This window comes from Vidua chalybeata, chromosome 11 (assembly GCF_026979565.1).
Source record: "Vidua chalybeata isolate OUT-0048 chromosome 11, bVidCha1 merged haplotype, whole genome shotgun sequence".
NCBI lineage: Eukaryota > Metazoa > Chordata > Aves > Passeriformes > Viduidae > Vidua > Vidua chalybeata.
The window spans coordinates 10561949-10585721 of record NC_071540.1 but is presented as its reverse complement, the minus strand read 5'-3'; the positions used below and the strand labels follow the sequence as shown (position 1 = coordinate 10585721).

Here is a 23773-nt window from a genome sequence, read left to right as displayed (position 1 = left end):
TGACACTCAAATTCAAAAACCGTGTTGAAACAATTAAGTTATAATTCTTATGATTTTACTAGAAACCCCCTCTCTGGAAGTCACTTATAAGCACATTGGCTGAGAACTTTCAAAAAATTAAGTAATCCCCACTCTACTTTGAAGGATGTTTGCTACCTTTGAAGGATATTGATACAAAAGTCCACTTCTGTGAGTTATATGAGAATCTGAACCTAAAGCATGAGCTTTGCTAAGTATTAATTTTATTAGTGTCAGACTTGTATAACAGTGCAAAGTTGTGTGCAGTTTTTTGTAGTAAATTTTCAGATACGGGTAGCAATAGAACCACTTTTATAAGTAGTGAAGTGTGTAAGAGTTACAGTTTCTTTAACTTTAGTAGTTATATTGAAAATTCTTGCTTATACCTAACTTGAAGTCCTTACAGGTTAATCCCAGAGATATGGGGAATATTCCTCTCTTTGTACATTGAGTTCTCTAGTTTTGAGGAACAATCTGTGCTGAAGAGATTGTAGGGTATCCTTTCTTGGAAATAAAGCCTAGTTTAAGTTTTTGAGGTTGAGGATGACATGTGGATCTGTCCAGATGCAAATACAAATTTATGTCTCTCTCACTTTGTTAAGCTTTCTTTTAGGAAATGCTGCACTTTTAAGTACCATAACTTCTCTAGCAGTGTTGCTGTACACTTTTGTCAGATGTAATTGCTTTGGAAATGCTTTCAAAAGTAATACAGAATGCCATGGAGAAATCTCATATGCTTTTGGAAATAACGCTGGAACTGGACTGCAAGGAAAAGTAATTTTGTTTAAGTGTTTGTGATTGACACTCAGATAATATTCAAAGAGGAACTGTAACATATGTAACACATGCTTTGATGTTTGAAGTGTCCTCTCTCAAAGCAGCAGCATAACTGGTGGTTATTAGTGATTATTAAAGACATGGGTATGTTACTAATCAGCCAAATAAGTTGCCAAGCCAGATTCTAAATCTGTAATTATATTTGGCCTCCCTAAAACCAGGAGGCATGTTTGTACTATTTCTGTCTAAAACCACTGTATCTGATAAACCCAATTAATATGGTTGGTTTTTTCATTTTCTTTTTCTGTGGCCCAGGACAGAAAAGATAGTTGAATGCTTAATTTCTGACACTTTGTAATGGAAATGAAACAATTCTTCCTCTTCCTTTTGAAAATTTGACCTTCTAAGTTTTCAGGACACTTTAGATTTGAAGTTGCTTTATTTTGTCACTCTAAATCATGTCATGTTGCCAGTAAAAGTTGGCTTTGTGTACATCTCTGAAATGTTAGTTTACTTACAGCTCAAGTATTTCTGGTTTTGCTGCAGCCAGTAATGGATTACTACTGACAAGAGTTGTTTGTTTATTTGAATGACAAGCATGTGTTGTTTTGTCTCTGTTTTTAAATGAGTAGATTTCTCTCATACTGAAGATAACAGGTAGATATACATATTAAAGTTTCTTCAGCAAATAGTGAAAACCAGTAGTGTTTGTTTGTGCCTGTTACTGTTCTGGAGTTTTTGAAGCCTGATTTTGATGGATCACAGACATTGTGGAGTCCTGCTGATAAAATACTTGTTTAGCTCTTGATGCCCAGAAAAAGCCTCTGTCATTTTTGATTTGTGAAAGCAAGGACAACCACATTCTAGAAAGATGTATGGTGGTAGCATCTTCTCCTTGCTACCACCATGAACCAAATTTAGCTAATCCTCTGGAGGTAACATGTCTGTTTCCCTTTGATCTCAGTTGCTGTAGCCATACTGGTACAGGGACATATAATAGTAACCACAGTAATGAACCTAGACCTGAGTGAAGCCAATGACTGCAGATAGATTTTAACAAATTACAAAGAAGTTTGGAGGATTTTGTATGAGCAATGCAAACATTCAAGGATGCTGAGGAGCTGGATTCCAGAGGATATGTGTTTGCATTGGTTGCCAGTTGTGCCATCAGCTGAGTGGTGTGGACATCAGCATTTCAGAGTAGTATTCTCTGTCACTGACAGCATTGAAACTACAACCATATTGCAAGTCTACAACTGTAGTTCAGTTCACTTCTATGGTCATGATAAGGAAACATTTGTTCCACATGGAAGAAAAATGTGTTCCTGTTTATTCATAAACAGTGAAGTCTGGAAATAATATTTTATCATAAATTTTAGTGATGAAAAAACCAAAAGATTAAAAGCAAGAGTGACTTGTTGGAAACTAAATTTCCATTAATCCCTTTTGTTTCTTTAGAACAAAGCCATAAGGAGAGTTATTTATGATGGAAGAAAAAGCTTAGGCAGCACTTTTGATTATGATTGAAATAATAGATATTGCATGGGATCTCTGATTGTGTGTACCATGTCGCTTGTGGCTTCTGATGCAAGTCTCTTGTAGCATCACTGTTAATTTCCAGTGCTTTCCTAGATGGTTTTGGATTGACTAAGGATTTATATCACCTGAAGAGTGTAACAATTGTTTTGGGGGTAAGACTGTCGAAAGGACTTCACATCTCTCCTTTTCCTGTTGTTTCAGCATTACTTGACTCTGTGACCAACATGTAATTTTCTGCACCAGAAGACAAGAAGGAAACAACAGTTTTTAAGAAGTATGTTCATATATTACACCAAAACAAATGTGGTACTCTTTCACAGTAATACTTTGCTAACCTCACTTTGTCATGTAGCTAAGCTTTCTGTTGCTGCAAGATAGAATCATGTTCAGATTTATAAGAATCGTTCATAGGAGACTTTCTGTCTTAAAAACTAATTTCTTTTATGACAGTGATTGAAAGAAGACTAAGAGGATGCCAGGCAACACTGGAATGACTTCATAACCCCCAGCACCTGTTTCAAAGAGTTACATTCAAAACGTGGAAGATGGCATTACTCATCTACCATTCAATGCCTTAAGCTTTTACCGCTCTTAAAATTAACAAATAATTAAAAAAAAAAACAATTAAACAAAAAGCCCGTAGGTCCCCTTCCCACATCCACTTGGAAATATGGCCTTAGCCCAAAGATTCTTGAAAACAGCACGGCTAGAATTTCAGAAAGCTAACTGTACATATATTAAATACAATTGGAGCTATTGCACAACAAAAGTGTATCTTGTGAATGGATTAAAACTGGCATTAAATTAAACTTGAGAACTTCAGAGTTTAGATTGTTCTCTGAGCAATCTAGTTGAGATAGGAGCATTCAGAAGTCTGTCATTTCAGTGAATCTGCCATAACTTTTGCCTTCATTTCATATGGTGTATTGTTCATTCTAGTCTCAGTTTAAATATCAGATGAAGAGGAATTTCATTTGAATTTTGTTATTCCTAGATAAGCCATGCCTGTTGCAGCTGATGTAACTGTGGGGGACCTGCCTGTGAGACATGCAGGTCTAACTCCAGCTGGAATTGAAGGATTACAAGGTTTGTACCAGCTGCTATTTATTACAGCTACAGACTTTGATCAGTGGCTTCTTTAGTTTCTTTCTAAAAATGTTTCTGATGTTGCCACTCACAAAATTAAGTTCAAATACCATTCAAAATCTGGGTTAAATTGTGAAAGATGCTGTGACCCATTCAATGTTCAAGTTGCTTGTTATAAGAGGGGAGTTGCTGTGAGATGCTAAAAACTGAAAATGTCATTGAGCTGTAACATTCATACTTCCAGAAGAAAAGAGGATTTTTTTGCTGAATTGAGGACAAGGCCAGATCCATTTCACAAAATGGAAAATTATGATGCAATTCTGCTATGTTACTCAGCTGCTATTAGAATGGAGCAACTGGGCTTAGTCTTGTATCTGAGTAAATTTAAAGAATTATGAGTTAATATTTTCAAGCTTCAAGATAATATGTTAACTTTGGAACATATTAGAAAGAATCCCTTAGGTAATGCTTATTTTGAGATAGTATCTTTGGCAGAACCTGGTTACTTGGTAAACTGCTACCTTTGTGTTGTCTAGTATGAAAACAGGTTGTTGTATAGTTTTAATTGCTTTTTTTTTAATTTGTAAGAGGAAGGGAAAAGGAAGTGATTAAAATGACTATAAATAAAAAAAAAAATTAACAGACTTGTACAAGTGTAAAATATAAAATTACTTGAAAAATTGGGGGGATTCGGTATTTCAAAATGAGTTTTGACTTTTGGCTACATGTTGAATGTATTGAAGGTAATATAAAGTTGCTTTGGTTTGGGTAGAATCTTCAACTGCGCAGAATATAAAAGCTCAACAAGCTACGTAACAAATCAGTCAAGAAGAAATGGAGGACAGGTTTCTTCAGGCACATGATGATCACATCTTACTCAAGCGGCATGCAAATGAGCAAGAGGAGAAAACTAAAAGGTATGGGGGTTGATACTTTTACTGTAGCTTACAGTAATATTTTTGCCCTTTAAAGCATCAACAAATTGAAAATGCTGATTTCTCTCAGAACACTTTTTAAATCAGTAGCAAAAATCACTCTTTGGAATTAATTACTTTTAATTTTTGGTCATGTCTGTGTATGTATGTCTTTGTGGTGGACTGTATTAGATTTCCATGTACATGTTTCCTTGTCTGTCACTGGAGCTGGTACCTTGTGTTCAGAGCTATGCTGTTAGAGTGTTCTGGGAACTGTAGAAGAGGGTGTAGAAGCCTAGTGATTCATCAGGAATTTCATTCTAGAATCAAAACTGTGTATACAGTGAGATTCCACCCCTATTATTAAACTTAGTGCTGTTTTGCCAAACCAGTGTGGGCTCAGCAGAAGTGTTCATGGTATTACTGCATTGCAGGAGGGCTAATTAATCCAAAAGCACTGTGACTCTGTGCTCACATTGTGATGTACTTAATTAAGTCATGCTGCATCCAAACAAGGTGGTGTCAGAGGCTAACAGATTCATAAAAGGGCAGCTGAAAATATTGCTTCTGTAGGTGGGACTATTTCATAATTTTTTAAAGTCCAAAGCATTCTTTCCTTTTGACTCAGTATTCAGTGAGTCAGGAACAAATTGACCAGCATGACATAACTTCCATCTTTTCTGTCAGGCTGTTGTCAAATTCAAGATGGTGGAACAGATGAATTGTTTGCTTATTCCAAAGGGCATTTCCTGTGTTTCTGTTAGATGTCTTACCAAATGCACTCATCATCCACTTAGGTAGCATTACACAGAATGTTCAAATTGGAATACCTGAATTAATACTTTATGGCACAGAAAATAAAAAATACAGTGTTTGCTAGGGAAAAAACTTAACTCCTCAAGTTGAACTTCTTTTCCAGCATTCCTTGCCAAAACCCTTTTAACTAGAAGTTTGGAATGAATTTGCAGTGGAAGAACATTGAAAAAAACTCCATGTAAACAAAAAACCTGCTTACAGGCAAGTAACATTCTGTGACATCCTGAAGTTATTAGGGATTTTTTTTGTTTCACTTTTGTTCTTTTAAGTAGAAGCTTCTGTCCACAAGTATACAAAAAAAAAATAAAACAAGCCCCTTTAAACAAATGAAGCATGTCCTTATTTTCAGTTTTCTTTCTGGGCCTTCAAAAATAGATTTCCTGTAAACTAGATACAGGTCTCAAAGATGTGCAACCAACTTTGTAAAGTCTTGAACTTGTCTCTCTCATCAAAGCCACCTTTTCTTTCTTTATATGCCAAGTTTTTTGCATTCACTTCTGGGTATGTTTTCTGTTCATGCATGTTACATCACCCCCATGTGCCCTCACTGCCTTTTGTTCTAGCTTACCAATGTTTATCAGAACCAAGGGAAATCAAAGGTACAACGCTTGAGATACCAAAAGCAAAATTTGTATCCTTCTAAAGACAGATGACAACCATACCCTCTGTATCTAATTATATTCTGCAGCTAACCGTTCTTTCTCCAAAGCACACTGGAAATATTTGCCAAGTGTAAAATTGAGTATGGTAATGAGAACTGTTAGGTCTGTTTTTCCGGTGTACCTTCTTAAATATCTCCACCTATATATTTTAGCCACTTTGGACATGAAATATATATTTAAATCCCAAAATACTAGAAATTATATATAATTGGAATGTTGCATATTATTAGCATTCTTTCAATAGTTGAATGTTCTGTGGATTTGCAGCTTTTATAATATGCCCCACCACATCCCAAATCTGTAACTTTACTTAACAGCGTGCAGAGGTTCCTATATAAGGTCATGCGTTAAAAATTACATTTAAGCGCCATATGGAGTAAATATGTGTCCTCCCTTTACTAACCTTAAATGATAAGCCTTAGGAAACTGTTATTTGTCAGTGCTATAAAGCAGATTGCTGCACAGTGGTTTCAATTATCTTCAAAGAGTTCTTCACAGGCAGTAATAGTTATATCAAAACCTGAAATTTATTATTCAGGTTCTATGCTGAAGTCTTCACAGTGATTATGTTCCTTTCAACAGAATGCTTTTTATGCTGACTTTTCACATTCTTTTTCATCTTTTTTATTATTTTCCCAAGAATGACCACCAAGTTAATACAGCTTGTTAATGATAAAAAAAAAGTCTGAACAGGTTGGTGGCGGCCCCAAGTGGCTGGGTCAGGCCTGGAGCTGGAAGAAAGGATTGTGCATTGACAAGAAAAAGTTCATGAGCTTGAGAAACAAAATGAAAGCCTCCCCTTTCAGCTGACCAGCAGCTCCAGATTCCAGGCCACAGACCTTGTCCATACAGCTGTGTTCAATCTTTTATTAGCAGTGGTCTCAGAAAAGTGAGCGAGGCTGCTGGTATGCCAGAGCACACAAGGAAAGGTGTAATTCACATTTATTAAAAACAATGGTTTATATCCCCAACAATTGCTTCACTGTAGCAAGTCCATACTCTTTTTGTTCATCAGTGGGCAATAACAGTACCTGTAGGCAGAAAGATTGTTCTTTCCCCTTGTTCTTGTATTTATTTATAGCAGTCATGATAACTTGCTTGCCTTTGAAGTCCTTATTATGACATTCCACAGTAGTTGGGGTTAAACAAAAGTGCAGATTTGAGAAGACAGTAGCTATCAGGCAAGTTTTCTAATAGTTAAAATCATTGGACTTCCTTAGTGGAACTTCTCTACATGTTAAAGGGTTATAAAAGTAGTATATGAAAAAGTTTAGCGTTTTCATGTTATAACAAAGTTTCACATCTGTGGTTTGTTTGCACATGTTTTTCCTTTTTTAATTTCAAGGTTTGTTCTAGTTTCTCGATGCATGTGTGCACAGCAATGCAGACTTGAAAAATCTATCACACGTGTGCACTTTGAAAAGCAAACACTACAATGTAGGTATCTATAACAGTGCTTTTTACCATTGAGACTTTCTGCAGGCTCCCTCTCAGGCCTTTACTTGCTGTAGTTACATTTGGAAATCACACTTTAAAACTTCCATATTTTCATAGGAACATTAGTAGAAGTAGTTGTACTCAGTTAACCATTACACTGAACTGATAATGTGTTTTAAAAAAACCCCAACAGCTACAGCCCTGATTCAAACCTGAGTCAGAAGAATTGTCTCCTTAACTTCCAGAAACTATGGGTCAGGGTGGTGGCCAGTTAAACTCTCACACCAGTCTTCATTTTTATTACATTGATTCAGGTATATGATAACAGCAAAAACTCTCATGTTTTTAGATAAAAATTGTGTTTGTTTCTACCAATTTGCATCTCTAATCTATTTGTAGTGCAAGTTTTGAAGATTATCCTACACCTGTGTTTTTATACTTCGTATCATTAATTGGGCAATTTTATTCCCAAAATCAATTTGTTTGGTTTTTATCTTAACAATGCAAAAATAGAGTGGAAATATAATAAATTTATTCAGGCCCAGTGCTACCAGATAGAAGAGGGCAACTTGGTTCTGGGAGTACAGATCAAATGTTGGTATGAGAGAATGGGTGTAATCTTGGTGTAAAAACAGATCCATATCTAAGATGTCCTGTGCAGAAGTAGGATTGGGACCATATTGATTAAGGCAAACTCGTCCACAGATGGTCCAGCTCAGATAACAATGTTCAGGAATTTCATAGAAGTTCTAGTGTGCCTGTCTGTTTTCTGAGGCCTTGTCCAAACCAGAGGGGATTCTGGTAATTTGAGTGCTCTGAATATGCAATTTCTTGAACATATTTTCTTAAGGTGAAGACTTACAAGAATTCTAGTAACCAATACTCAGAACTTGAACACAGTAGCATTGTCTTCCATAAGGACAGAGAATACTTTCTATAATATTCATTAAGCATAGACTATTTCATGTTTTTGTCTTGCATATGTCCTCATCCTGCCCTTTTGATCAATGATGATAAACCAAACAGACTAATGTTGAGTTTGTGCTATCTTTTTTTTTTGAAGACTGCTAAACTCTTAGATTGCTCAATCAGACATCTCAAATCATTTTTAGTGCAGATCAGAAAACATGCAGTACACTTATCCAAAAATACACCTGGAAAAATTCAGGAGAGCTTGGCTGTCTCTAGGGTATGAAGAGACAAAAAAAAGTCCACAAAGAATAAATATACCTTACTGTATCTGCTTTGTGTTTGGCTGCTTTAAAAATACCATAGCAAATTGATGCAAAAGATCTTCAATATAGTTCCTGCAAAATTGTAAGTATAAGTTCATAACAGACAATTTAATGTTCATTACCCATGAATAATTTGGAATCCAGCAACAGTAGCAAATTATTGGCCTTGTATAAGGGTAGAGTAGCAAATCAGGTGTAGTCGTGCAGTGCAGCAAAGTGAGGCAAATGTGCATGCAGAATGTGTTCACAATAAAGCCTCTATTAGTTAAATCTTTTTTCTTTCTTTCTCTTTTTTACTTTTGCAATAAATGCGTGCAGAATTCTTCAGTTTTGGATGTATTTTCCCCTTTTTGACTGTTTCAGTTTCAGGCTGTTACCCTTAACAGTTGTGTAACACAGTTGTGTTAAGGATCTAGTATGGCATGATCTTGCAGTCCTTACTCATTTGATTTCATTGGAAGTTCTCCTTGATGAGAAATATGTCATCAGTTCTTTAGCTGCCTTTCATGGGAGGGACCCCATTATTATGTGTGAGCATTCTTTTGTGCATCAGTGGTGCTACATAAATAATACATCATAATGTTTGCTATTAAATTATTCACAGAGTCATAAGTCTCCCCTATTCAGAATTTCCTTTATATAGTTTAAATAGGTTAAATAAGTTGTTATCATAAATAATGTCTCAATCTGTGCCTACAGTAAATTCAGAAAATATTCAAAATATTTTTTCATTATTTGAAAGTAATCTATTTCAAGGAACTTCTGTGCTTCATTTTTGTATGAGCACTCTTCTTCAAGTACAGCAGACAGAAACTGAAGATAACATTTAAATTCAATGTCAATGATCATATTTATGTGAAAACTTTTAAGGAATCTGAAAGTAAAGATGCAGTTAAAATTCAGCTTTAAAAAAATCTTCAAATAAAGCCAGGCTCTAAAGTAGTGCAGATTCTTATTTATGTTGATCAAATTACTTGTATCCAAACCATTATACTTGACCTAAGTTACTATCTATGAGTTAAGTTCTGAAAGTATTTCCTTTATAGTCTATTTCTAGTTTTAAACCTGATGGAAGATACGTTAGTATTTGAGAGTTTCTATGTTTGACTGAAAATACTAGGAAATAAATTGAAAAATGACCACCAGTACATATGTAGAATAGTGTGTACTCTATAATTTTGCCACCAGAATACTTTATTGAAGACTCTTAATCATCATGTTTTCCAAGTCATGTATTTTTTATGGTGAATGCACAGAGCCAGAACTTAAAGGGATCCATGAACATTATATTTAGGACACTTCCATTAGCTTGCTTTCTTGGGAGTGTGGTAACTGCTATCTAGAACAGTCTGTATAATCCTACAGGTTTTGTGCCATTTGTATTTTTAATCTTTGTATCAGCAGAGAGAGAACTGTCAATACTGGAATACTAGAGAAAAACCTGGTTATTTGGGTGACCAATAAGGTCATCTTAGTTCATCTTTGTAGCTTATGTCTCTGAATTTTGATATTATTAGCAGCTTTTTCATGTGTTTTGTAAGAAAACACGTGGCTGTCATCCTGGTGCGTAACCACGTAAAGACAGTGTTGACATTCTCTAGGAGCTGTGTGGTGCCAAAAGGACTGGGCTCCCACCAATCTCTTTGCTGTAGCACTATTTGATTGTCAGCCCGCTTCTGCCAACCTTTAGGAAAACATTCTTTATTTTGCTACATGTTTAAGAAGTTCTTGTGATTGAAATAACTGTAGTTACCAAGTAGTGAAGCAGCCACAGTTAATCGTTAGTCCACCATCAATAAGGAAGGGAGGTACTGGTTATCCTGAGTCCTATATCCACAAAAAATCCAGTATTATTTTAAAGCTGCCTTTGCAGCTTCACTGCAGTTTCTGTCTAACACAAGAGCTACATAACAGAGCTGAGTTGACGTGCAGCACTTCTTGAGATGATTATTGTAATGTGGCTGCAATCAATGTTTTTTTTCCATATTTAATTGCAGTTTGTTTGGGAATTCTTTCAGGAATGTATAAGTCTGCCTTAAGGGACAAACTTGGCCTATGAAATATTAGACTAAACATGTTTTAAGTACAAAATTTACCTACAATTAGCTTGACTGTTCATAATGAAAAGATGGCTGAAACCACAGCCTTGTGATTTGATGTCTATGGTACACAGTGTGCAAGATAAAACATTTATTCTAAATAAAATCATTTTGCAAACAGGTATCTTCAAACTACTTAATAACTCATAGTACTTTCCTAAAATATCTTTAAAGCCATCCCAGACTGCATTTGTGAAACAGGTATTTGCATGTTTGTGCTTTTCTTTGTTTTGTTTAGCTGATTTTTCAATGAAAGAAACTTATTTTCTCATCAGTTTTTAATTCCTTTGGCATTTTTTTGCTGCATTGTTACTCTGGATTTAAACCTATTAGCTGTGTTACTTAAATCAATTATATTTATGTAGTTCTATTAGATAGTACTGCACATTCATGTTCTTCTCTGCTTGGGACTGTGTCTTGGACATTGGTGTATTTGTGGTTGAGAACAATTAGCTGAAAAACCTTTTATTTATTTTGCCAGACAGAGGGCAAGTGACCCTGAGAAGTTTGGTGGTGATATATATTTTACTTGCTTGGTTTTCAGTTGGGAATATGAAAGTTTTTGAGCCAGTAATCCAGTAAATACAATAGTCAGGACTCCTTAAGAGTAGTCTCAGTATTGTATTCATGTCCTGCTCATATGGAAGCAAAGACAAGATGCAAGGGATGTGGTTTAATTAGACCTCAATTTTATTAGCTTAGCCATCTGGGATTTACTGGCATAAATTTGTACAGTGGAGGTCAAGATCCTTTCTTTAATCATTTCCTTCTGGTGTAAGTTGCTATCAGTGCCCCATTCCCACACAGCTGGTCCCCAGCCTGTTATTGGGACTCCACTCTATGTGCTTTTAATCCAAATGATAAGAGGTCTGGAAGAGGGATTGTCTCTTTGGTGTAGTTCAGACATTAACCCCAAAGATAATCCTTAGCTTCTTCAAGAGTCACTTTCTCCTAACTTCGTTTTCCATTTCAGACTTTTAAAGCCAGCGTGAAGATGAGGTTTAAAGGAAGGATAGAGTTCATGTTCCTTATTTCTGCAGTTGTGGTACAAGGCATAAAGCTAGATCAGTTTGCCCATTAATTCATGTTATTGCCTCCAAAGAGATATGAGTTCCTTTTCTTTTTCTGACTTCTATTCACACATTACTTTGAGGGACGTATTTGTTGTAGTGAAAAATACTAGTTAATTTCTATTAAATCTTTGTATAACCCCTATTTTTAAGTAATATCCGAATACCTGGGCGGATGTTCAGGGAGCAGAATATACCTACCTGAGAGGGAGAAGCCTGTGTAGATCATAGTTTTCTATTCTACTGGTTTGTGACTTCATTTCTAGAAAAATGATCCTTCCCAACAGAGTCTTCCTCAATTAACTGTGCCTTACCCAGGAAATCTGAAAAGATCTCAGTGTTCAACAGCAAGCTCTTTTTCATATACCTGGATGCAATGCACATTTCTTAAACATATTTTATTTAAATAAATAAAGAAATTGTGATCAATGTAATGCACTAATAAGTAATTAATTGTGCATGCTTTCTCTAGCTCTTATAACTCCAATAATTGAAATAATCCAAATCAAAAGTCATTTTTCACTTCTGAATTTGAATAATTTGCTCCATAATATCTAAAACCTGTTTGAATCAAATGCCGTTTCATTCACTGTTGAAAAAATAGTTAATGTTGACTGTCAGAAGCTATGGAGTTTACATCTGTACATCATAAATTTCACTATCATCTGCTCCTTTTTCTACTTAAAAAGAAAAAAAAAAAAGCCCCCTGCTTAAAAAAGAAAGGAAAAAAAGGGGCCTTTGAAGGCATCAGACCCTTTTGTTTGATGTGTGGAACAAGATTAATAAAAACGTGCCACTACATTAGCTTTTAAATAGCTAGCATGAGACAGTGCTGCTGTCTATACTCACTACAACTTTAATTTATGTAGATAACATGTTTTAGACACATGATAGTTTTAGAGTTAGGCCTGTTTCTTGGGGAAGATCTCAGATTTGTGACTGTGTTTATCTTTTCTGCAAGGACAATTAACTGGGTAATGCCAAGACACAATAGCAATTCATATTTTGAAGAATAAAAGGAAAATATTTCACGTAGTCAGCTGGTTTACAGATGTGTAAGCTTTGTAGTCCATTCTCGTGCTCCAGCAAGAGGAGTACATTGTGACAGTATGTCCAATATGTCTAAAATTGATAAATATTGGAAGAGAAAATACCTTTTCAAATGTTAAGGATTTATTTGGATTTATAATAATTTATATTAATACAAATCATCCTCAAATCTTGTAATTGTAATCTTAGAATTGTAAGAATATCTACATAAATATTAAATGATTTTCATGTAGTTGACACACCTGCAGCATGTTTGAGTACAAGCCTTCAGGTGTTACAAGTGCTAAGACCCTTTTATTCGCAAAATTTGATATGTTTAAACGATAAGAGAGAATTCAAAAAAATGCTGGCACCAAATACTTCAGATGGTGGAAAAGTGAATGGAGAAATAATCTCTGTATAGGATGGAAGTTTTTTCTGTCATGTCCTGTTTTATACAATAATCAAAAATATTGATGTATTGTTTAAAGCTGCTGTGTCTGTATGTTTATTCACCTACATCCTGTAATGTCAATTATAGAAAAAGAAATTCATTTGGGCATTGCACACTAAATCTCTCAATTTTTTGGAATTGAAAAAACTATTGTAGAAAGCTGATTTGTAAAACGAGTTCAACTTCTCAAAACAAAACTAATATGATAATTATTTTTATATTTTTAAGCTCATAATATATTTCTTTTTAAATTTGACGACTAAACATTTAGGACAATGTGAAAATTATCAAGGTCTGTAAACAACTGGTTGAGAAAAGCAGTTCTCTTTCAGCAGTAGAATGAAAGTTTTTCCAGTTTCAAGACATATTTGGAATTTTGGCAGTACATTACTCTCATCACAGAAGCCAGTGTAAATGGAAAAAAAATATACACATTTTGAATCAACACTGAGTACATGAAAATGAACCACATATTACACTTCTCTCAAGCTGCTCCAAATGGAGGAAGGATTTTTAGTCTTAAATTTTGGGCTTTTTTTCAGAAGAGTCTAGGAAGTCTTAGTGCTTTTATCTACAAAGTCATCCAAGGCAGATTGTGAAGAATGAACTGAGTTGTCTGGCTATTGAAAGAGACTCCTGATGATAAAGGGAGAGCTCTGACTTACAATATACTGATTTACCAAGAAAAGGGGTGCCAGACCCCCCTCACTTTATCAGTCTTTGATAAAATTAGGGAGGCTTGGCTGTTTTGTTCTCAGTGATTCAGTTTTAACTTGTGTTTTTATATTCTTATGTTCACAGAAATTATTTTAAAGGGTTACTGTAATTAATATTTTTTATAAAAATAACTGTTTTATGAAAATATCACGTGAACGTACAATTGCATGGTAGATTCTCAGTAGGTTTTAGTTATACAGCTCTTGCCTGCTTTTTGCCATATGTGTTTGGAGAGCAGCATGTGCATACGGAGGTGGTATGATTGGCAGCTTGGAAATGGGAGAGTTCTTGTAAGTAGGGGAATCCTAACTGCAGTAGAGCTCTGTAAAGTATCCTGGCCTTATGAGCTGGAAGCACCAGGTTTCCCTGTAACCTCTTACTGCTCTTACCCTGTAGTATTCTAAATCACACTTGTGCCATTAGATTTTTGTTCTATTCCTTTTTCCCCCATATTGTTTCATTTTTACCTTTTTATGTGCTTTGCCTTCTTCCTCTCTTTGGTGTAATACCTATATCCTTTCTGCCAAAGCAGCTCTTCTGTTAGCAGCTAAAATCTAGTTTTCCATAGGCTGAGCTATGTAAATTCCAGGTGAGACAGGTTTCACATGGCTTTTTGGGTTCTTGAATGGAAAGCAATAATTAAACTGTTCCATTTTAAATCATATGGAACTTTCTGATAATTTACAACAAACATCGAGTGCTTTTGCCTTTCTTGGCAGCAGCTGAATGAAAACCCGGGCTTAGGACTCAAACTATTTGAAGACATTATTTCTGATATTCACAGTGAAAGGTGCATTTCGGAGAAGGATGAGTGTTTTCTATCGCTCTTTTTTGTTATCACAGAATGGATCCAATGGTTTTCCCGTTTCTAATAATTAGAATGTTTGAGACGTGTTTGCTAAATGTGAATAACTGTAAAATCCAAAATTTCTAGTTTAGATGGCACATAACATACTTACTTATTACAACTACTTTGTAGGAAATAGTATATTGAAAAAACTGAAGCTAACTTTGTTCTGTCTCAATCATTAAGCACTGCCTATACACACATATGTATTTAGCATAAATTTTCATACACTCATTTTATTAAACAGAAGATTGGCTTCTGGACTCTGTTGTTTCAAGTCATACTTTGAATATCATTTACATTGAAATTCTTAATTAATGAGGCTTTATTAAAGCATTTATGGAATGTAGCCACTATAGTATTAACTAATATTCTGAAAATAGAGGTTCTGTCAGCATTTTTCATTTAATATTAAAATTGGTTAAATGTGCCTTAGTGTCATCCATTGTAATAAATGAAAGTGTAAAAGAAATCAGAAGTCCCTTTTTAAAGTACTACTAGGAGGAAAATAGAACTGAGTGTATTAGGATTATGGCACTATTATATATCTACAAGTAAGGGTTAACAGAGCTGTGGCAAGCTCTGTGATTACCATAACTGTGGTCAACATTCATTTTTGCTTGCTGCTGCGGTGTTTTTTGGTCAGCATGTCTAACCACCATAACCACAGCAAAATCTTTTAATTGCTGAACAGATGTATTTCTTGGTTGTTTTCATCATGACTGAAATGAGGGTTTAATGTTCATGAGGGCACCAGGAGTGCCACCTTCCCCCAGCCATGTGTTCAATTACTTGGATCAAGAGTGTCTCCTGTTGACCACATTGAGAATATATACACTAAGTACTGCCAGGGAGATAGACCACAGTCTATCTGTGATGTAGCATTCTACTAGGTGTGATTTATTTTATTTTTTTCTGGATATTCCTTCCTTTTCATAGAGCCTAAAGAACTTAAAGACCAACCATGATGCTTAGCAAAAGGTCATGAACTGAATGAACAGCTTAAAGAGGAGCAGTTAAAATAGTTCCATCTTCAAGACAAATTGCAATCAGTAACTATATCAAACAGAGGGACAGAGGAGGTGAGGCTGTGGGCAAGAACTAGAATCTTTTACTTTAGGTAGTGCATACAGATAAGGAAAAAAGAAATGCTGGGATACGTTTCAATGGAGGAGATGTAAGAAGACCTTTAAAAACTATTTAGAAGACTGACCTGCTAGTAGATATATTTTTATCCTATTCAAAAAAACCTCTGACTGAAATACTGCTTGTATTTCATACAACTGTGAACCACACCCGATCCAAACCACCAGTGTTTGGACAATATTTGAAGTTAAAGCATAAGACATCATATAAATTTTGGTACTAAAGAAGTGGTTTATTAATAGAAAAAAACCCATAATACTTGGTTTATTGATCATGTATGGCTAGTTTTTAGTATTCTTTGAACCTGATTTAGAGTACAATGTTACATCTTACACAGCAGTTCAAATCAGTCACTTCTATTTCTTTGTCTAGTGACTCTGAGATACTTCTGTCATCCCTAACAAGTTGTCCAGATACAGGGCTAAACATCACATGGGGAATGGCTTCTTCCCCATTTTCTTCAATGTATAAGGAATAAAACTGTGAAAACTTACTTGATTTTTCTTGCATTTTGTAGCAACTTATATTTAGTTTTACCACCTGCTTTACCTATTGTAAATAAATGTATTTTACGTGAACCAAGTCTGCCTCATAGATATTTTCGCCAAACGTTTTAAGTGTTGTAATGCATGGAGAGTAGATATTCTCGATTTCAGTATCTCATGTCTTTAAACCAGATCCTGCTGTACTGAGTGTTTTGGAAGCAAGGGTGTGTAGTTTCTATAATGTCACTAAAAATATTTTCTATGCAAAAGCCATGGCCTAGCTAATACTGATATTTACTTACTGAAATGGAATTAAAAAATACAGCGCTCCAAGTTTTTATATTGTTTTGCATAAGATGGAATGTGATGAGATACTGTTGATCAACTGCAACATGCTACTCTCAGCTTCATCTAAACAGCATGGAAAAAGACTTTGGGCCTAATGTAAATCCATGTGGATTTATCTTATATAGCTTCTAAGAGACAATTGTATTAAAAGAACAAATAATATCCTGACACTGCCTAAAAATTATTTGCTATTTCTGTTCGCATATTCATTGTAATTTCATTTTGTGCTGTGCATTACTTGAAACTTCTCTCTTCATTTTAATTGCAGGAAAGAATAAACAATCCAGAAAAAGAGAATGAACTCTTGAACAAAAACTATGATAAGCTGCATAAGGTAAGTTAGGGTTTCTGCATGCAAAAAATTGGATTCTGGTCCTTTTTTAATAGATCTTAATATACTGTGTGCTGTAATGTGTGTGTATATATTTTGTGCTTTTGCACAAATGTAACTCTGTTCGGGCTGGTGTTCATCATATGACTGTATATGGAAACTCAGGTGCTCTGCTGTATTTCATCGGCTCTGTTAAAAAACTTAACAGCTTAAAACTTTTTTTTTTTAACTTAGGAGGTGCTACAATTGTATAATCACAAAATTTAGAGTTTTGTATGGAGGAGTTTGTCACTCGTCTCTCACTTAAGTTAATTGCTGGAGATTTCTCCAAAGTTTGATCATGTCATAAATATTTCTGATGATGTTTTTGTTTATTCTCGATCATTTATTCAGAGAAATAATTCTTACTAATAAATCAGCTTAACAATCTTGGCTTGAAATTTTCTGTTCTCCTTAAAAACATAATGGGATGACTTAAAAAGATATTTAACAAGAGAAATTGAAAATAAGCTTCCATTATAGCACAGTAATCTATACTATGGTGTTTCTTTCACTAAAATGATCTGTCTTTTCATATTCTCTCATTTAAACACTGATTCGTCTTTCATCATTCCATGTTATTGTATAGGTATCAATAAATTAGAAAGAGAAGGATTGTATAGTCACCATTTAATGGCCAGCTTTTTTGGTTGCCTATTTGAACAATGCAACTTTACTAGAGCTTACCTGGGCTAGCAGTAGATAGGACAGTGACCACAGGTGCTACTTAATTAATTTTTTTTTTTTTTTTAATTTTTAAATGGAGGCAAAGGTGCATAAACCCATTATTTGCTAGATTTATTTTTGGGAAATGTATTTGACGTTGATGGGAATTTTGCTAAAGCCAAGACTGCAGAACTGGATCTGAAAAGTTTGTAAAGAACAAGTATGAATTTGTCAGTTGACTCTTATTATTTAGTCAGTATCCAAGAAAACAATTCGTTTATATGAAAGGTTTGGAGGAATTGTTTTCATATGACCTTGTAATGCAAATCTAGCAATGCTTAAAGTCCCTCCAAAGGAAATGGTGCCAGATGTGGTTGACCATTATAGTTACACAGATGGCTTCAACTCCAGTGAAATACAGTAAATATGAAAGAAATTCCACATTAATTCGAGTAAATGTAATCTTAAAATTTGAAAGAAGAAAGCAACACACGTGGACTCAATTCAAACTGACATAAACATTAGCATTATGTGGTTTCAGATGAAACCTGTCTTCTAAAATGTTCTTCATTTAGACATCTAAATTCTTAACAACCATAATAATAATGCTTAATGATTTTTCTGCCAGCACAGTCTTCTAAAAAACTGAACTAATACCTGGCTGCATCCTTATGTGAAGTAATTGTACCTAAAGCTGATGAACTGACATATAACTGGGTGTTGTGGTCATTCAAACTTGAAAACTTAGTCAGAAGTGTGGAAACTGACAGTATTTCTTTTCTTTTGAAGAGAGTTATGTTTTCTTATGGAAGTCAATCAAACTCTAAGCAATTAGAGAACACACTGTGTCTTCTGTACCTTTGCAATACTGTGGAGTGGTAGTGGATTCAGTGCATTATATTGCCTGCATATTACCTTCAAAATTGTAGGAGAGTGATGCATGTATTACTGCAGGACTTAGAAGCTCTGCTTTAGTTCATGCATGCTGTGAAAACAGTCACACTATAAAATGCTCTGTGCCTAGAGAACTGTGTACATAGGTTAGATATAGTATGAGAAAAAGACAAAATACAGGGATATGCAACTTTTTAATGAATAATACATATCAGGAATATAAACCCTATAGAGTTTATAGTTCATGCTATAATATTTTATTTCTTTAATCTTAAAGTCATTCTTCAAATATATGAGATATAAATGCACTCATAGGTACTCAGAACTCAGTCAGCATGTAGAGTCTGAACCTGTGTCGGCTGTCCCTTCTGCAGCATCTCTTGTTCTATTCTTGTGCTCAAGGCTTGTTACACAGATCTCTTGAACAGATAGGTGGATAAAAAAATAGATATCAGAAGATTTCTAATACATTGATGTACGTAAAATATAAAGTTTTTTGGTTGATGAGCTTCACCAAAGAGTTGAGGGACTGACTTTTTTTGTTTACAAAACTCTACAATTACTGATTTTTCATGAGGTACAAAAGTGAATAAACTGTTTTGTGCTTGGTGAAGATTGACATTTTTTCAGTAAATAAGAATGCAAATATAGTAATATGAAGACTGTACCACTCACTGTCTAATTTATATGAAAACTGAGCTTTGTCTTTTTGCCTACTGAGAATTACACTGTAAATTATGTAATGTACTTAATTTAGTTTTAATCTGAGTAACACTTTTTGTTGTGGTTTCAGCTGTTCTAGTTCTATGTCCATGCAATCCTTATTGCACATAGATTGGTAGTTTACAAGTAAATAATGTGTTGCAGGCAAAGAAGTTATTCTAATTTCTCGGCCCACCTCTGTTTTTTTTTTTCTTTAAAGTAGGAGAACGATTACTTTAAATGTGCTTCTTAATCAGTATCAGAATTGTTGTTTTACAGTATGAGAAAACTGTTGTCACTTTGTGGTCAACATTTTTCTTTGAACAGGCAACTGACTTTATGCTCTGCATGTTTCACAGATTTAAAAAAAAATCAGGTGGATGATCCCAGTTCTCTACATTAAGAGGTTTTGTATGCGGAAAGAATGGTTTTGTTAGTTGTCAGTTGCTGAGGTTTGGAGTTGTGGATTATTCTGGGATATGCATCTGAATTCCTTTTCTAGTCCCACAAATGTTGCATGCTGCCAACTTTTTGACTTTGGAGCTCTAAATTAAGGCCAGTTCCTTTGCTCATCCCACAAACTCTTTCATGTTTTTTAACCGCAGCCTGAGAAAGGCGCCTTGGTTTCAACAGCAGCAGACCAGCATGTGTTTACTTAATTCCTAAGACATGATGACAGTGGTCTCTGTGCCACTAAAAGCTTTTTTCTTTATTATTTTCTGTTGAAGCTGATTTCTAAAAGTTTTTCACATGCCATATGTTTTATTACAGCGTCTTCTGTATGACCCATGAACAGCAATGGAAATCAAAGGAACAGCAAATGAAACTGCAAATTGCTAAACTAGAGATGGCTATCAAATCTGATTTAGCAGACAAAAATGCAATCCTTGACAAGATCAAAGTAGAAAGAGGTATTTTTCTGAAAAAAATCTAATATTTTCTCAAGATGTGAGGTCATACCTATGTTGAAGTTCAGGAATATTGCCCAGAAAAGTGTAGTTTCTATTGGTGGTGATTTCAAAGCTGCCTTTTAAGTGAACATTTTTACAATATGCTAAGGTTATGGCTAGCTATTAAATACAAAAATTGACCAAATACAGATTATATGCTGAATGAGGCTCATATTTTTTCAGCTGCATTTCTTCTTCTTCTGTTGGGTTAATACTTATTCTTTATTCAGTGTTTCTTCTCTCCTCTACATTGAAAGCTCTTACAGAAAAGAGGCCCATCTGACAGACTCCCTGAAATTACAAGCCACTATTCTATTTACTGTACAAAGTTACATGAAGCCTATACAGGCCCTTGGCCATGTTTAATTGTCTTTTAACTTCATTAATTCAGAAATGTTTAATATTTTCAGTATACACTGATTTTTTATTTACAGCTGTGTATATTCTACTGAAGAGATTATTTAATATGTGGTTTTCCCATGCTGTAGGGCAACTTCTCAGTGAATATTTAAGACTTTGCAATCTCTTTCTGTATCTCAACACTGTGTTATATACTGTGGCAATATATAAAATTTACAAAAGAGCACAGGCCAGAAGTAATCTATATATTTTTAGACTGGATTCCTCCACTATGTATTTTTAAAAAAGTGTATTTCTGTGAACAATCTAATGGAATGAAGTGGACCTACTTGTTAGGAATAATTCTTATGAGTATGGCTTCAATTCATCATGTGCTTACTATTAAGATTCTGAGTAGCTTTATTGACTTCTAATACTAAATTGAACATTTAAACATTTTCTTTGACCACAGCAAGTGTTTGCAAAATTGGCATTAAGTGATACTAAAATACATAAAGGTACCTTAAGCTAGATTAATATGAAGTTATGGCATGTTGGCAGTTGTTACTGATAGCTTGATTATATAATGCTAAATTTAAAATTATATTCAGAGCATGAAAATATCATGGGCTGTACTGTTATTTGATTAAGCTGAATTTGGAAAATTAGGCAGTGCTTTCCATCTTCTGTCCTTCCTATGGGCCTAGTGTTTAAGTGGCAATCTTTGCCTTCCCCAAATTGGCACTCCATAGCTTCTTGTACTCCTAACTGTATCACCAGGGTACTACACTTTCAGTTGCTGTTAAGTTGCTGCAGCTTGCATAGATGTTCTAATACCCTTCAAGCCCTGTGTATCCAGGATTTGATTACAGCTTTTTATCATTGCTGCTGCAGAGGTATGCACGGAATCACAGAATGGTTCAGGTTGGAAGGGATCACAGGGGGAGCATCTCACAGAATCGTAGAACATACTGAGTTGGAAGGCACCCACAAGGGTCATGAAAGTCCAGTCTCTGGCCCTGTACATTTTGCTCTTGTTTGGATGGAGTTTGTTTTGCCTTCCCTCTGAAAATTGCCAATACATAGAAGAGGGAAACAGTGAATAAATGGAGTGACTTCAGCATATAGCTAAATAAGTATTGTGAACAAATGGTTTGGCCACTTAAAGAAACACTATCAAAGGTTTTGGCAAAAGCAGGGTTTAATGTGAATTTGTGAAAACATGACTTTACTGAGTTTGTTGGCAAGGCTCACTTACTACACAGATTAAAGCATACAAAGGAAGATTAAATTAGAAACAATTTGGAATGATTTACACTAAAGTCAGGAATGCAAAGGGGGTAAGTGTGCCAAGGTATGGATGCAAAGATAAGGGTGCAAAAGAGTTTAGCAACACTTAATCACTGAGTATTTTAACATTTACCAAGCAATTCCATAGGGTTCACTACAATTATAACAGTGACTTGGCTGTAGGTATGAGATAGTAACATCCATACCATAATCAGTTCCCATACACAGGTATAGTGATGTGTGCACCTATTTCTATGTGTGTACAGGTACCCATCAACCTAAGAGGTTCAGTGAATAAATCACATCAAATCACTTTGTGCTTCCCAGCAAGCAGGGTTTAGAGCTCAACAACTCTGGAAATGTGTGGGTGGGGGTCAGCCCAGCCTTTGCTGTCTGCCATGGTCCTTCCAGTGTGGCAGATTTGAGGGTGGGTGAGCCCAGGGAGGTGCTGGCACTGCTGCAGTTCTCCAGGAGAGCACAACCAGGCCTCACTTCTGTAGGGTCTGACATGATTGACTGCACTAAGTCATCACTGAGTTTCCATCCTGGACACAACCCTGCAATGTTGTACCCATTGATGAGGTGTTATTGTAATTGAACTCAAAGGGAACTAAGGGAGGAAGATTACCTCAGAGTAAGTTATGTACTAAAGATTTTACCTTCGAGAATGTTTGTACTGTGTTGCAAGGCTGATTCTTTATTATATTAGCTTGCTTTTGAAACAGAAAATATTGTATAATTTAGTTGTAAAATTGCTAACTGAATAAGATAATAGTGGAGCAGGTTCTTTTGTTTTTGTTTTTGTTTTTTAAACTGAGTCTTGTAGAACTGAAAGAGCTGAAATATAAATGAATCTGGAAATCTAAGAGTCTGTATATATGTTGACAGGTACCAAGTGATTATAATAGTTATGTTTTCACAAATATATACATTGTTAGAGAATTTCTTTTTACTGTATCAATTATTTGTTACTGCAGTTGACAACTTCTCATTGTTTCCTGTGCTGCATAAGCAATACCGTTGTTTAAAGACATAAAGAATATGGGCCATAACTCTTCAGGTTTTAAACTATAGTAAGTTTTACTATTCAAGGGGTGTTATAAAGACTGTAAGTTTATCTTTTTATGTAGTGTATGGGACAGGAGGTCAAACAAGAAAAGCTAGCAGATGATAAGGTGGAGATGGCTGAAGAAATTTAACAGGAGACAGAAAAGCTCTCACATCTGTCAGAGGAGCAGTTAGCTGACCAAACATCAATTACTTCTGGAAATGAGAGAGAAATAACTGAAGAATTGGAACCAGAAGGTAGAATTCATCTTTATGAATAAGTAAGTGTATTTTGTTAATAAATCTATGTCTCTTCCCATTTTCTTAAGCATTTCTTACTGGCAGTGGGAGCTGCCTCGTTATGAGAAGCTCCATGACAGAAATTATATTCTGCTGTACTTTATAGCTGAAGCTGGGTAGTGGATATGGTGGTGTTATTTTCTTCCCAAATGGAAACTGTATCATAATTGAATGCAAAAATCTGGTATCTGACCTAGATTCATAAAATATTAAAGGAAACCTGGCTTCTATTTTAAATGTCTTTATATTCTCCCTTAGAACTATGCTGTTCTAAAGACTATTTTAATTAATATGCTCCTTTTTTCTGCAGATAACAGCCAATGCTGCTATTGGAAATCCTTTCAGACAGAGAATGGAGTAGTATGTCTTATCATATTCGTGACTTAAGGTTGTTAGAGGCAGATTTATTTAAAGATTATAAAAGGCAGGTCATTCTGTTCCATCTCTGAGCTTAAACTGTTTATCATTGAAATAAACCAAGTCACGAGACCAAGTTTGCAGTAAAAGCAAAAACAGAATGCTAAAATTTCATTTTC

General features: G+C 35.0%; 1 protein-coding gene across 1 annotated transcript; it reads left to right on the top strand.

Moving 5' to 3' along the window:
- Positions 1–714: 714 nt before the first annotated feature.
- RPGRIP1L (RPGRIP1 like) lies at positions 715–23089 on the top strand. Its single transcript, XM_053953174.1, is given in 8 exon segments — positions 715–792; positions 2536–2608; positions 3329–3420; positions 4193–4337; positions 6453–6607; positions 6610–6743; positions 16948–17013; positions 23021–23089. Coding segments are annotated over 6 exon segments (654 nt in total). The 5' UTR covers positions 715–792; positions 2536–2608; positions 3329–3335.
- The last annotated feature ends 684 nt before the right edge of the window (positions 23090–23773 follow it).